General features: G+C 44.9%; 2 protein-coding genes across 2 annotated transcripts in view; one reads left to right on the forward strand and one right to left on the reverse strand.

Annotated features, from left to right (window-relative positions):
• PNPLA7 (patatin like domain 7, lysophospholipase) overlaps window positions 1-13,518 on the reverse strand; it is a 106,576-nt gene extending 93,058 nt beyond the window's left edge. Inside the window, exons 1-9 of the mRNA XM_079961557.1 lie at window positions 13,209-13,518; window positions 11,936-12,098; window positions 10,724-10,863; window positions 7,886-7,973; window positions 7,273-7,364; window positions 6,399-6,562; window positions 6,056-6,128; window positions 5,854-5,919; window positions 5,359-5,569 (exon numbers count right to left, since the gene is read on the reverse strand). Coding sequence (XP_079817683.1) covers window positions 5,359-5,569; window positions 5,854-5,919; window positions 6,056-6,128; window positions 6,399-6,562; window positions 7,273-7,364; window positions 7,886-7,973; window positions 10,724-10,863; window positions 11,936-12,076 — 975 coding nt within the window. The 5' untranslated portion in view covers window positions 12,077-12,098; window positions 13,209-13,518. The remainder of the gene's footprint in view (window positions 1-5,358; window positions 5,570-5,853; window positions 5,920-6,055; window positions 6,129-6,398; window positions 6,563-7,272; window positions 7,365-7,885; window positions 7,974-10,723; window positions 10,864-11,935; window positions 12,099-13,208) is intronic.
• Window positions 298-1,382, forward strand: MRPL41 (mitochondrial ribosomal protein L41). Its single transcript, XM_079961570.1, has one exon. The coding sequence runs from the start codon at window positions 388-390 to the stop codon at window positions 793-795; it is 408 nt and encodes a 135-aa protein (XP_079817696.1). The 5' UTR covers window positions 298-387; the 3' UTR covers window positions 796-1,382.
• Window positions 13,519-15,035: the final 1,517 nt, after the last annotated feature.

The following is a 15,035-nucleotide window of genomic DNA, read 5'->3' on the forward strand; positions in this document are numbered from 1 at the left end:
TGGACTACATTTCCCATCAGCCCAAGTAGAGCAGTCACGTTGGCCAATCAAAATGGCGATCATCCTTAAGGTTGTAATCCTTGTGCGTCCCCTCCTTCCTAGAAACCTCCAGGCCGAGACCCTTTTAAGTAAATGTTGACTCTGATTGGTCCCGAGCCTCCCCTCCAATAATCTGTCAGAGAATTGGACCTCCTCTCCGATCCCCTAATTGGTGAAATGAAAATATGGAAGACAGCGATTGGCTATGCGCTTATTAGCCAATGAGAACGAGCGGCATTGATGTGTGCCTGAGAGAAGGGGGAGTAGTGCTGTGAGGGAAAGTAGGCAAGAGATCAACGAGGCTCAGGTACTTTCATTTCTCCTTTGCAAGCACCTGCCTATCTATCCATGGGGCTGTTGAGCGAAGTGACGCGGGGCCTGGTGCGCGGCGCAGACCGCACGGCCGCCTGGACGAGCAAGCGGGGCCCGCGCACTTTCTACAAGAGCCGCGGCGCGCACCCCTTGGGCTACCGAACATGCAACCGGAAGTTTAAGCTGGTGCCGGAGAAGGTGCCGCGCCTGGTGGTGCCGGACCTGAGCGGCTTCAAGCTGAAGCCTTACGTTTCCTACCGGGCCCCCGCCGGCAGCGAGCAACCCCTCACGGCCCGCGCCCTCTTCCAGCAGACGGTCGCCTCCAAGATCGAGAAGGACGTCAAGGCCGGTACCTTCAGCCTGCAGCAGCTGGAGAAGTACGGCTTCGAGCCGACCCAGGAAGGCAAACTCTTTCAGCTCTTCCCCAAGAACTTCGTGCGCTAGGACGGCGTTGCAAGTGGAAGGAAAGCTGGTGAGAAGGGGGGGGGGACTTCCACACATTTATTAAGCAACAAAATGTTTAAGAAAAGTTTTAAAAAAACACTTGAAGTATTCACTCTTCGCAAAACATTTCAGCTCTTAAAAGGAGCAAGACACCAAAGGACTGGAACTAAGTGGAAACTCTGGTATATCTTCAAGAAGTTCCTGCTTTCTTTTCATTGATGCAACTTGAGTCATCTCAGAGGTCTGGACGAGCAAGCAAGGAATGTAGAAAGCCAGAAGAGCACCGCAGTTTTGCCAGCTGCTGTGTTGGAAAAATATAAGGGATACATCACACACATACCAAATCTTGTGGACACAGTCATGCAAGCAGAGCAGGAATAATTTATGCAAGCCCCAAGTGTTGGTTTCCGTTTTCGTTGTTTTTGGAAATGCTACTCAGCGGAACAATTTTACTGGATTGTTTGGAAGTTGACATGTATAGCTTGTGAATCTAGGCCTCCTATCATGGATAGATATTAAAGAGACTGAGGAAGCAGGCAGCAAACACTGGTCATCTTTTTGTTTAAATAAAGAGTTTATAAAATGTGGAGGCTCATTCTCTTTCTCTGCACAAAATGGCTGTATAGGCTCTAAACATTTGTTTTGCTACATAGCAGACAATAAACTTTCAACTAGGTAAGCTGCCTATTCAGGAAAGCCCTTCAAGGTATGTCTTCCTGACCACTGAATTGATTGAAGTGACACAATCTACTTAACAATGGGATAATCCTGCTCTAGAAGCAGTGTTCCTGAAAATAATTCTTGGGAGTCCATTATTATTGTTATGGGAGGACTTATTTTTAATGTGGAAGCAATGGCCTCACCAAATATAATTTATTATCATTTACAGTTAAAATACCAGAGCTATCTTATAGTAAGTAGACTGTTGAATGTAATTTAGAATTAAGGGGAGAACTGCAAAAAAACTATTCATTTTTAAAATATGTGGTATCACAACTGATGCCCACTACAGTTGCAGTAATGCCAGCTACACCATTGGTTCATTGAGCAACGTACAAGTCTCACACTAATAGCAGAATTAAGCCTGGCTTGCTGTGCATTGCTCCATTAGGGAGGAAAGGGCCAGTCTGCTTCTGCAGCAGCAAGGAACTACCGGTAGTTTGCAGGCTAATGCCTCACATGAGACATTGTCTGAAAGCACACAAGACTTTGGTGAGGGCCTGAAGAAGTGGAACTAAGTATGCCACCTTGGGTTTTATAATGGAATAAAGGCAATATGTAAATGCATAAAATAAAAATTATAGCATTAATTTGACTCTGGTTTGCCAGAAGTGGCTTAGTCATGTTGGCCGCATGACCTGGAAGCTGTACGCCAGCTCCCTCGGCCTGTAAAGCGAGATGAGCGCCACAACCCCAGAGTTGTCCGCAACTGGACCTAATGGTCAGGGGTCCCTTTACCTTTTAAGGCATCATGTGGTGTGGTGGCAAGCAACAATACAAACATATCCCCAACACCCACAGTAACTTAGGTCCTACACCCAAAGACTAAAAAATGAACAATTGGAAGGTTGTAACCAACAAAAGACATCACTCCTTATTTTAAAAAGATCAAAAATATTTTTTTATTTTGTTTACAATACTGATGTGCGTATTTATACACAAACACCCTACATTGTAGCATCTCAAATTACAAGTCTCCTTCAGCATGAATTTATGCAGCATTGAGGAACTTGCAAGGGCCATATCAGGGTTTCAGGCAAGTACCCCACTCTTAGCACTGATTGTTGCTGGTGTTGTTCACTTCTGTGATATGGAAATGCATGAGTAATTTGCATCCCTTTTCCCCTTAGCTTATGTGTTCCCAGTAACATATTCAACCAAACCTGAAGCATAAAGCCAGAGTGATACTTTGCCTTTCCTGTGAGGGGGAGGTAGACAATAGAAGCATGAAACAAGTGCTGCTCTGTATTTTAGCATTTCCCCTCCCTCCTCAAGTTCTTAACTGAGAAGAGTTCTCCATTTAGATGGCTACTGAACAATGAGGCAAGATAAGAGACACACACAGGCTGCCACTTAATTTTCAGCTGGTGTCAAGAGTAAAGTAGCCTGGATGTGTTTACCCCAAGAGGGGCAAAGTAGTATGGAATAGCTTTCCTTGCTGCATAATAGATAGCAGGTCAAGTTTACTTCACTGGAAAAATAGGAGAGAATAGCTGATAGCATAACTTTTATTTGCTTATCCTCAGATCTCCTTGATCACATAGGGAGAGAGACCTTAACTAGGGTTGCGATACATCCAGAATTTCCCGGACATAGACGGTAATTGGCCATCAGAAACAGTGTCCAGGCGGAAATCGCTTAAACGCACGGGAAAATCAGACGTATGGCAACCCAGGTTGGCAGTGTTGTTTTTGGCAATTTCCCTTAAAAGTAGCTCAACAACTGGCCCAAAGAAAGCTCAACAACTTTTCTGTATGGATTCTCACTTTTTAAAATATGGAAACCCTACTTTAACCCCAAACTAAGAGGAACTGCTGTCTGTAGAATATATAGTGGAATAAGAGAACTTCATCAGTGTAATAATCTTATTTCTGCAGCAAGGAATAAAATGGATGGAGAAGGGAGAGAACACATCCCTGAAGTGTCTGAGGAGTCTTCAAAGCTCTCAGAGCGATGAAAGACTCCCAGGAATAAAGCTGGAAATCTGATATAGAAGAGGTGATAGGAACTCCATCAGGGCCTTCCTACCAAAAATCTATATCTGTCTTTCAAACCCTAGTACTAAAAAGGCCTGCTACTGAAAAAGGCAGGCATACCATAACTTTAATTAGCACAATGTTCAGGACAAAGTGGCAGTCTGGCTAGCCTCCCATTTCCAAACATGTAGGACATTATCATAAAAAGAACATGTTGCTAAGAGGCTGGTCTCTTTTTTGACTTTGACCAAATCTGTTTCACTGGGTGCTTTGGTTTCTGAACCTTTTTCATCAGTACGTGGTCCCAGCAGGTCAAAGCTACTTTCTTCTTGGATCGGCAAGCCAGGGGTTTGATCCTCTTCCTCCAACACCACATCAAAAGTGGCCGTAGGGGATTCATAAACTATCTTCAGGTTCTGGGCTTTGAGATCCACTCGCCTTGCTTCTTGCTCCATAGGAACTACAGGCATAACTGCAGATAGCTCCAGGGGGTCGCTCAGAGAAAGCCTTGACCAATCAGCTCCATAAGCCAAGGAATTATGCAAGATATAAGAGGAAAGAACAGTGCATTCCTCTTTGTTCTCCACTGAGGGACAAGAAAGGAAAGGACAGACACATGTTAGATGACAATTAAGTTGCATGAGTAATCACCATTTCCAACAATGGTAGCCATATTCAGTTTTAAATTTTATTATATAAGCTTTTACTCCAGTTTACCACAATGCTCCAAAACAGAGGTTGGCAACCTAAGGCCCATGGGCCAGATACGGCCCATGGCCGGTTCCATGGATCAGTGAGGGGAATCCGTGGGGGTTTTCTCGGGCCCGGGCGCCATTCCCCCCCCCCACCAACATTTCCCCGCTTTTCCCTCACTGCAGCAGAATCTCCTCCCTCCCTCCTCCTCGTATAGCAAATCGCCGGCCAATCGCCTGCTAAGGTTTGAGGCCCTGGCCAATGAGTGAGCAGCGGCTGCACATGGCCAAGAGGAGGAAGGGGGCTGGGTTCATCTGGCCAAGAGCATTTCCAGCAGCCCCTCGTTGGAGCAAGCTGTTTGCCACCGCCGCCTCCACTCTGCCAAGCGCGGCTCCTGTGCCTGCCCTTGTGAGTGGTAGAGGGTGGCGGCGGTAGCGGTGGTGGAACGAGCAGCCCAAAAGCAGTCCTTTTGGGCTGCTTGTTCCTCCTCTGAAGCTGATGCCGCCAGCCTCTGCCTCTCGGCAGCACCCTAGGTAGGCAGGGGGATGGGAGGGGCTAGGGGAGAGAGAAGTCCCTTCTGTCATGTGCGCATGCACACACGCGCACACACACACTCACACACTCCAATGCACCAGGAGGTTTGTGGTGCGGTGAACCAGCCCACCCTCAGAGAAGCTTGCCGACCCCTGCTCTAAGAGCTTACATTCCAAGTCAAGCATTAAGTAAAAGAGGAAATAATTTATCTCTCAACTACTGTTTTTAGCAGGAATTAAACTTTTCATCTCTTCTTGCTGCTGGGCAGGAGGAACAACTTAATGGCTACTCCATATTACCTTCCACTGATTAAGGAAAAAGAAATCATGTTTTTATGAAACTATATTCTGCCCAGTTATCTATTCTCAGGTAGAATGTATAAATGACATCCTCTTTAACCTATTTGCATTTTCCTTTTCAAGCATCTCCAAGCAAACAGCATGGATCAACACCAAACCAGCTCCTTGGGAGTATTATTTAAGCATTTGATCTCATCAGCAAGATGAAGTTAGGAGTGTTGGGAGCCGAATAGAATAAGAATGTGTCATATACTCTGGAAATTGTCTTTTGTCTTTCACTCCAGAAGAAGGAACTAAAAACACAGGTATATGGCTTCAGCCAGCCCCTGAGCCTTTCTCACACATCCCAGGTGCCAGCTACCAAGATCAAAGCACTCACCCATACAGCCTTGGCAATTGAGGATTTTGAAGCCATTGTGCATGCAGGCTGCCAGCAGTAAGTGCTCCTGTGTTGGATGCCACTTTAACCTCCAAACTCCACCCTGCACATGGGTGTCCGCCAGTGGCTGCTTCATATTCCGGGTATCCCACAGCATGACATGTTCATCGTAGCTGGAGAAACAAAAACAGTCCTCAGAAAACCATAAGAGGTGGTTTTTCAAGGGTACAATAGAGGACTTCAGATTCCTAACTAACCCTTACTTAACTGTTGCAGGGCTATCAATAAAGACAAAGGCCAAGCTAGAACTAAACCATGCTCTTTTTCAGGCACCCAGGGTCCCATCCATATGTTGCCACAGTCTCTAGAACAGACATGCACAAACAACCATCAGCTCACTCATCTATCGCTAACCCAGACCAATGTACATAACAAGATATATCTCAGGGAAACTCACCTTCCTGTGGCCAGCAGATCCTCCCGGAGAGGATGGCTCTGAATACTGCACACTCCCATTGAATGCCTGTCACAGAATGCAAGTCAAAGGTTAGGCAGCAAGAACCTTCATCAGATGTACCAGTTTGAATCTGCTTGAGACAACTGCCCAAACAGTGAGGAGAGATGAGCAATGCACCCTCATCTGACAGGCTACTATTTACCTCTCACTAGTGAAGATAGGAGCCCTCGGGCTGCTCCGGATGTCCCATCCCCGTAGCTTACAATCATCTCCACCTGAAACAAAGAGAAAACTGATCAAGCTGCGTGACAGTATAGATAGCTGGAGATGAGACACCTTTTTCCTGTGACACAGAGCCACTCCACAAGGCTAGAAGATAGACCTCCAAAGGCAGGAAATGTTTTGTTTCCCAACTCAAGCCTTGCTGCTAATGCACATGAAGCATAAAAATCACCCAACATTATTGCCAGCAATAGTGGTTTGGTGAGCATTAGAGAAAAAACTAAGCATTTCCCATGTGTCATTTACCGCCATCGGATGCAGACCTGAATATACAATAGATGTGTTCCAGTAGTCAAATGCAGCAATCCAGGCCTCAAAGTCATGTGCCTTCCACTGTTCCAATATGTGCAGGGAGGCAGATTCATCAATGGACAGCAAGTTCAGCCTCCCTTTTGAATCACTGCTGATCAACTGCAGTGGACAGCCACTACAAGGGAAATAGTGCAAAATAGAAAGGACGGGTTAGTCTTTAGCAGGAGGGGGAATTTCCTGTGCACAAGGCCAATCTTTTTTAAATCTTCCACAGAAACTGTCACAACCATCACTAAAAGAAGAGAACTGGATTTTAAAGCATTTCCCAGATCCACCATAAGCGGTCATTAGCAGTCAGAGTACTCAGTTTAAAACCCTGATAATTTTTGCACTGTGAGGCGCTGTGGGGGGAAACAGGGTATCCTAACATCTGCAAGCTGGATAAGATACACACGTGTGTGTGTGTGTGTGTGTGTGTGTGTGTGTGTGTGTGTGTGTGTAACGAGGCAAACAGCTTTGCCTTTCCCAAGGTACCCACAGCCCAAACAGCAATGCAAGCAGCTATAAAGGCTCCTGATTCCTAAGATAAAGGCAATGGGGTAATGCACTCTGAGAAGTGCAAGGCCTTGCTCTGCTCAGCGTGGGCAGAAAATAGGCTGAATGGAGTAGGGGACTAGAAATACATATGCCCTCAGTGACTGCATATAGATCCCTTACAAAGCCCCAAAACAGAGCATGGAAAGGCAAATTCAAGGCACAAACTTATGCAGACTCCCATTAGACACAGCTGTCAGACATTCCTCCCACAGCAGGGATTTTGTTCAACTTTTAAAACACAGCAATGCTAGCACTGGGACAATGTCTAGCTAACTGGCCTCTGCTCACCGCTGCCCTCGTCCTGTGGACCAATCAAGAGATAAGGCAAGGCATTCGGATCCCAGGTCAGCGCTGCACAATGGTTCCAGCTTGCAGCTCTTCTACTGAAGGGAAAAGAAAACTGATCAAGGCCAGACAGGCCCAAGGAGGAACATCAGATACAACACTCAGTTAAGAAAATACAGCTGGACCCCACCCCACTGCAGATTAAGTTTCTTCAGGCAATTCAGAGCATGTGTACAATTTCAGTCACTGTGAGCAAGAGAGACTGTTCTCTCAAGTCCTATTCACATGCCAGCCTTCACATCCAAAGTTTTTGCAGCAGTTTCAACTACCCTTGTATTTTGTTTAAATAAATAATAACCATACATTTCTATTTGTCCCTTGCTTCTCCCTTTTTATTGTCCTCAAGAACCTTGTGCTTAGACAATGCCCAGTTATTCAATGCCTGCAACATAAAGTCAACACCCTCAATTGTATTACCTTTCCTAACATGAAAATACACTCAAGCTGAAGTGGAATGACCACACAGAGCTACATCCTATACCTGCCTATAAAATGAACCGCTTTGCATAGCTATGGCTCACACCCTAACCATGAATCTCAATTCCGGTTCACTTACCTCACTTCCTGTTAAGCGGGAGAGCTCCACTGCTCCCTTAGCATTTGCAGTGCCTAGAACAGGATGTTCTGCAATGGGTACGTGGCACCTTGAAGAGGAATGAATAATAAATACCTCAGAAGAGTAAGTCCCTGGGCCCTCTCTTTAGAAATGAAATATTAACATGTGTTTAAGCACTTCATCTGCATTTCAAATGCAGTATAATAAGAGATCTACCGTATTGGCCCAAATATAAACAGCACACAAATATAACCCGCACTTTTAAAATTCAAGGGGGGGGGTTATGTTTGCTGACTGGGTACAGTTATGGACCACCGGTATGAAATTTACGGCATGCAATGCCTTAAGATAGAATATTATGAAAATGATTTATAGGTGGTACATGACCCCAGTCAAGCTTGCAAAAATTTATCATTTGCCCGATAACAAATGTTGGAAATGTAAAGAGACTGAAGGAACATTCTTTCACCTTTGGTGGACGTGCCCAAGGATCAAGGCTTTCTGGGAAAGGATCTATAATGAAATGAAAAAGGTATTTAAATATACCTTCCTGAAGAAACCAGAGGCCTTCCTCCTGGGCATGGTCAGCCAATTGGTGCCAAAGAAGGACAGAACTTTTTTTATGTATGCCACAACAGCAGCAAGAATACTTATTGCAAAATACTGGAAGACACAAGATCTACCCACTCTGGAAGAATGGCAGATGAAGGTGATGGACTATATGGGACTGGCAGAAATGACGGGCAGAATCCGAGACCAGGGAAAAGAGTCGGCGGAAGAAGACTGGAAGAAATTTAAAGATTACTTACAGAAATATTGTAAAATTAATGAATGTTAGAATGATGTTGGACAGAAATTAAGTGGTTTCCAGCTGTAATGTTTAAGAGATATGAAAAATAAGGTTTAGAAATAAGTAAAAACTAATGGTGAGGATTTGCTGAACTAACAATTTCAATTGGAATACAAGAAAGGGAGGTATGAGGAGGTCTGGAAAATAAGTTAAAAGAAAACAAGTAATGGAAACTTTATGTGTTTTTTCTTTTCTTGGTTGTTTTTATTTTTGTACTTTTGTATTTTTGTTGTTTTTTCTTTCTGGTTTTTCACTGTATTATTTCTGAAAACTTTAATAAATATTCTATTAAAAAAAAAATCAAGGGGGGGGGGGAAGACAAATGTACCCAAATATAAAGCCGCTCCCTTAAAATTCCACAGGCCCTCACACCCGTAAATGGCAAATGTAGAAGAAAATCCTATGCGTACTAGAGAGGACCCGCAAGTGGGTTAAACACCTGTTCGTAGCACCGTAAATGCAAATAAAAAAATCAATACTGCACTGTAAAATACGGGGAAAGCAATGAATGGCATTAGAATTAATTGCACAACAGTCTCAAGCTCGCAAATTGGCAATAAAACATTTTTGTTCCATTTTACCATATGTCTGTTTCAGCAGTGATATAGTAAAAGCCAATTTTTGTAGGGTCACAAATTTAAGCCGCACTTTAATTTTTCACCGTCAAAATTTGGGGGGAAAGTGTGGCTTATTTTCAGGACAATACGGTATATACCATGTATAACACCACCCCCGTGTATAAGATGACTCCTATTTTGGGGGACTCAAAATTGAGGAAATGGGGGGACATTGCCCAGAGTTGTTAAGCTTTTGGGGAGGGATTCCCTCATCTTATACATAGAAAAATACGGTAATACATTTAATTTTTTAATTTTTTTTGTCTAGCTTCTTGTTCCTCCTGTTTTATTACGAACCATACTTATTTTAATTTTTGCAACCTGCCTATATAATATTCACATTGTAATGTAATATTTATGATCAGTTGTATTGGATTGTGGTAATTTTTCATGTCCTGAGCTCAGTAGATATCATACTGAGCAAATAGGCTGAAAAAGACCACCGATCTGCATCACTGTTAAGGTGTAGCAGCAGTGCTTTTTTTCTGAGGGTACTCAAGGGTATGCAGTACTGGCACCTTTCCCCCAAAATGTTAAATGTGTGGCACTTACTGTAACAACTTCATGGTGAATACCGGCACCTTTTTTTTTTTAAAAAAAAAAAAAAAGCACTATATAGTAGTGACATGGGTTCAATAGAAAGGGGTACTTTGATTTAGCCACAGGCTTGCCCTCACAACGATACTACAAGGTTGGACACTGCTCTTCCCATTTTATAGATGGGGAACCAAACCAGGATGACATGACCAAGGCCATAAGCTAGAGTCTATGGGAGAAGCAAGCCTTCAGCCCATATCCAACACTTTCTCCATTGGTGGCATAGGGAGCCACAAATCCAGTGCTGGTGAAAGGGTATAGTGACCTCAGTGGAAAGTTGTCATTTCCCCTCCAAGGGAAAAAAACTCTTTGCATATGCTCAGGGGCGTCTTACCCATAGAGGCTAGTGGCGTGTGGCGCCAGGGCACCAAGTTCTGGAGGGCACCAGGGAAGTGGTGGAGGGTGGATGCAGCGGCCCCCAGCATCGGCTCGCCACCCTCACCCGTCTCCGCCATGCCACGCCAAAGCAGTGCTGTGCCCAGAGCCTCCGTCTGCCATGGCTACTGCGGCACGAAGCAGACAGCTGAGCCGGGAGGCGCCACGTCCAGCCTCCACCTCTTCCCCACCAGAGGAGCCGCCCCCCAGCCACTGCCCGCCTCCTCCAGCCCTGCCAGCAGTGCCGTCCTCCCTTAAAAATTCTGGGAAATGGGGGGTTGCCGGAGGGAGCTTTGCACCACAGTGCTGGATATGCTTAAGACGGCCCTGCATATGCTACCAAACAACATGCGGAAGAACTGCTTAGGTGCTGGTCTGGACCTCTGTCTCCAGCATTACCATTTAATGTCCAGCAGGGCAGCCATTTCCAGCCTTTGGATCTCAGTCAGTGGTGTGAAAATTTGTTCTCCAAAGTAATACAGGTAGAGGCGGCCCAGGCGCACATGGGGCTCATTGTTCCCTTCAGGGCTCTCACCAGCCTGCAATGGGAAGCAAAATCAAAAACTATCACTTTAAGACATTGCCTCACCCCATCTCTTCCTCTCTCCCACATTCAACTACCTGCTGTCCCTGAACTGCCCATCAACTGCACAGCTAGAGAACATAAGAGATTCCTGTGCATCAATCCCCTCAGGAAGTTTGCCCCATTGCTCTTGTCACCTCTGCTAAAGAAGACATAGGCCACTGTCACACCTAGGTGGAAAGGAGAGGTGAACAGCTTACTTACCGTAAACACATTTGGGAGTTATTTGGGACAAGCCAAGATATGGAAAACCAATTGAGATGGAAAACCAATTTTATTCCAGCCTGAATAAAAACTACTAGTGCTTCCTGTCAAAATGATTAAAACTTAGCATATCTACAGTGTTCAAGTCTTTTCTTGTACATTATCTCAATATTATCTCATTAATCCCTGCAACAGAAACTTCAATATCACACATACTCTTATTCAAGAGGGGATGAAAGAAGAATGGTTTGCTTAAGAGCACCTTAAGCTACAATCTTAATGTGTTTTGAGTGGTTGGTTATCTTCGACATTACAGTATTTTATCTAGCTGGATCCTGTTTAAAACAATACAGCAGCAGGTAAGTTAGTTTAATACTGTAGCATCTGATGTTCTTGTTGGACTATTTAGTAGTGTTGGATTATAAATGGGGTTTTGACCCAAGCAAGGTTTTGAATCAGAAGGACAGTATCCCAGGTATAGGAAAGATCTGGCCCACCAAATGTTCCTGAACTGCAGTTCCCATCATCCCTCGCCACACTTGCTAGGGCTGCTGGAATCTGTAGTTCAGCAACATATCGGAGAGCCAAAGATTCCCCAATACTGCTGTATGCAAGCAAAATCAACTTTTCATTCTGCATGGAGTTGAGGTGGATGAGCCAAAAGTGGGAAGAATGAGAAAACAAGTTATAGACAATCCATCCTAAGCCTTAACATCAAAGCACCTTAACAACAACCCCCAAAATATGCTTCAAGGAACTATTAACTTGAAACTGCTGGAGCTCTTTTCACTGCATAGGCAACACCAGAAAGAAGGGCCACTCACACTGCTGTCAGGTTTCTTGAGTTGGTAGGTGCCACATGCCAGGATGCTGTGCCAACCCTCCACAGGGCACCACTCTACGGCATCAGCACTGTATTCTGTGTCAACCACCTGCAAGGTCTGAATCTTACACTGCAGAGCCATGTTAGTGGACACTCATCCTGGTCTGGAAGGAAGCACAAGAAAAGCAGAGTCAGCAACACTGACATTCTGAATTAAGACACACACATCATGCATCAACTTCACACTTAATTCCATATACTGGTAATCTATCTCCAGGTAGTTGGGAGAAGTCCCTCTTTTTAACTCATTCTATCCCCAACAACAACAGGTTAAAAGAGGGAGGCCCCCCACCTATGTATCCTCCACAGAAAATAGATTGAGGGCAACGGTAAAGTTATATGTTTGGAAGAAGAGGCACTCAGAAGGAGGCTCTGTCCCCTTCTGAACACTCCTCCCCGCCCCCAACAAAAGAAAATTAATACTCCCCCACCCCACAAACTACCTCACAGTCACCCTCAAAGCCATCTCCTGGAGGACGTGAGGATTTACAATCTCCCTATTTTAACCTACCTCAACACAGCAGACCCCCATCTGTTGGGCATAAAGAAGCTTGAAATATTGTGGGTGGGAAAGTTGTGTGGAAGGGGGGGTCCCCTAATTAATCCCAACACACTCACACAAAATACTTGACAGTCGCCCTCAAATCCACGAGGACTTGCAAAGTCCCTCTCCTAATCCATCCTAGCACAGCAGAACCCTATGCTATGAATAAATAAAGCCCCATGGATAATGGGTGTGAAGCGGGTGGGGGGGCACACACTCCTTAATCCTTCACACACACACAAACACACACACACACAACTACTTCAGTCACCCTGAAATCCACGAGAAAGAGGCTTTAAAACTCCCCTTCTTTCACGCGGCAGAGCCCCGCACAATTTAAAACCCCCCTCACGCGGCAGAGCCCCGCACTATTTTATTTTTACTTATGACATTTCTAGACTGCCCTTCATCCGAGGAACACAGGGCGCTTTTGCAATATTAAAACACAAAAATACATAACGTGGTAACAAACAAAAACTATAACACACCCCCCCCCCCGCACACACTAGACATCAAGAAAGCCCCACATAAGGTGTGCGGGGGGGCTGGCCCGTCTCTTAATCCTCCACCCCCATCCCGTTTCCCCACAAAAAATCCACGCAGGCTATCCGTGGGTAGAGAGTGAAGAAGCCCCTCTCAGCCTCGCCATCAGCACCACAGCATGTCCCACCTCACCGCCGTCCCGATTCCCGACGGAGGCGAAGCGGAAACGCGGCAGCCAGCCCACAATCTTCTCCCCGCCTCTGAGGGGGAGTGAATGAGGCAAGGCAGCGGCCGGGAAGGGAAGGCGAGGCCGGGTCAGGACGATCGCTCGCTGCCGCCGCCCCCTCGGCCTTTCCCTCCTCCTCTCCAGGCCTGAGACGACCTGAAGCGTCTCCTCCTCCTCTCTCTCGGTCTAGGAAGGTGGCCATTGTGGGGAGGGCTCACTCGCCCGGCTACTGGGGCCGCCTTTCTCTCCACCATCGTCACCACCACCACCGATGTTGTTGTTGTCGTTATTTTCCGTCCTTAACCCTAAGGTCTCTAGGGCGGGTTTCAACATTTAAAACAATTGTTTTTTATTCGTTTTGTTTTGTTTTGTTTTGTTGTTTGTTTGTTTAATAAAATTGAATGCACCACCTGATTGTGTTGTCATTTCCCCCCCACAGAAATAATCCCTCAAAGCGGTTTGCAAAAAGGTGAAACGGCAGAGAATCGAGAAAAAAATCCTAGTTAACGCAGGCAACAGTGCAACACGTTAAAAACTCGCGCCGACTTTTTAAGCGACTGGGGGAGGTATTGCCTCAACAGGGAGAGGCGCTGAAGAAACGCGAAGAGCGAAAGTTGCCTGATCTCAAAAGGCAGGGAGTTCCCCAAGTGATGGCGCTGCCCGCCCGAAGCGATCAAGTACTAAGCAAATGTGGGAAATGGGTATGATGTGGCACCTGGAGCACTGCCAGCCAGTTTGGTCAGAGAGCGGCCGTTTTATTGAGACAACCCTCAAACATGGCACAGTGAAGTGTGGGGAATAACCCTACTGGGGGAAAACCTGACGGTTTAAAGAGTAGCAGGAGGACAAAAGGACACAATTTTTTTGTCATATGGCAGGATGTCAAATTAAGTGTACAGAATGTATAGCAGATGACCCGCACAATTTAGAATCCACATCTAGCATTCAGAAGTCTACTGTTGACTGAATGGAAATACAGATGAAAATCCAACATCTCGCCAGATATCCCTCTCTGTATACACCAATGTCTGAACTCAAAACATGGCATCTACTTCTTGCTAATAAATATATAAATGTGCTTCTAATTTGCTTCTAATTGAACCCTTCCCCCAACCAACCCTGACCATTCTTTTGTTTTACTGCGTATTTCATACCCTCCAACATTTCTCCAATGAAAGTAGGGACATCCTATTCCATAATAATAATTTTACTATATATACTCCACACATCTGACTAGGTTGCCCCAGCCACTCTGGGAGGCTTCCAATATATATATATATATATATATATATTTTTTAAAAAAAGCATTAAAAAAATTCTCTATACAGATGGCTTGAGGGTCAGATAACTCAATATCCTGCAACATTTCTCTGATGAAAATAGGGACATCCTACCATACCCTCCAACATTTGTCCAGTGAAAATAGGGAAGTCCTAAGGAAAAGCGGGACATTCCGAGGTCAAATCAGAAACTGGGACATCTTCTGTAAATTTGGGACTGTCCCTGGAAAATAGGGACATTTGGAGGGTCTGATATTTTTCTACTACAGATTCTTGAACTTTATGAGTGAGCTGCATCTTTAATTGTTAGATTTTTATTTTTAAAATCAATTAAATTTTTTTTTAAATAAAAAGGATAGAAGCAATAAAAGGGCTCCATGTTGGGAAGCTCAAATGGGGCCTGAGAGTCACCCCACTAGAACTTCCCCCCTCCACAGACTTTTTCTGCATGGTGGAAATCAGTGTTCCAATGTGTTTATATATTGTTGTGTGTATGTGTGTATAATTT

The sequence above is a fragment of the Podarcis cretensis genome (assembly GCF_951804945.1).
Source record: "Podarcis cretensis genome assembly, chromosome: Z".
Classification (NCBI taxonomy): Eukaryota; Metazoa; Chordata; class Lepidosauria; order Squamata; family Lacertidae; genus Podarcis; species Podarcis cretensis.

What these genes read in the sequence shown, in the direction of transcription:
- MRPL41 (XM_079961570.1), top strand. Translation starts at nt 388, where the DNA reads ATGGGGCTGTTGAGCGAAGTGACGCGGGGCCTGGTGCGCGGCGCAGAC.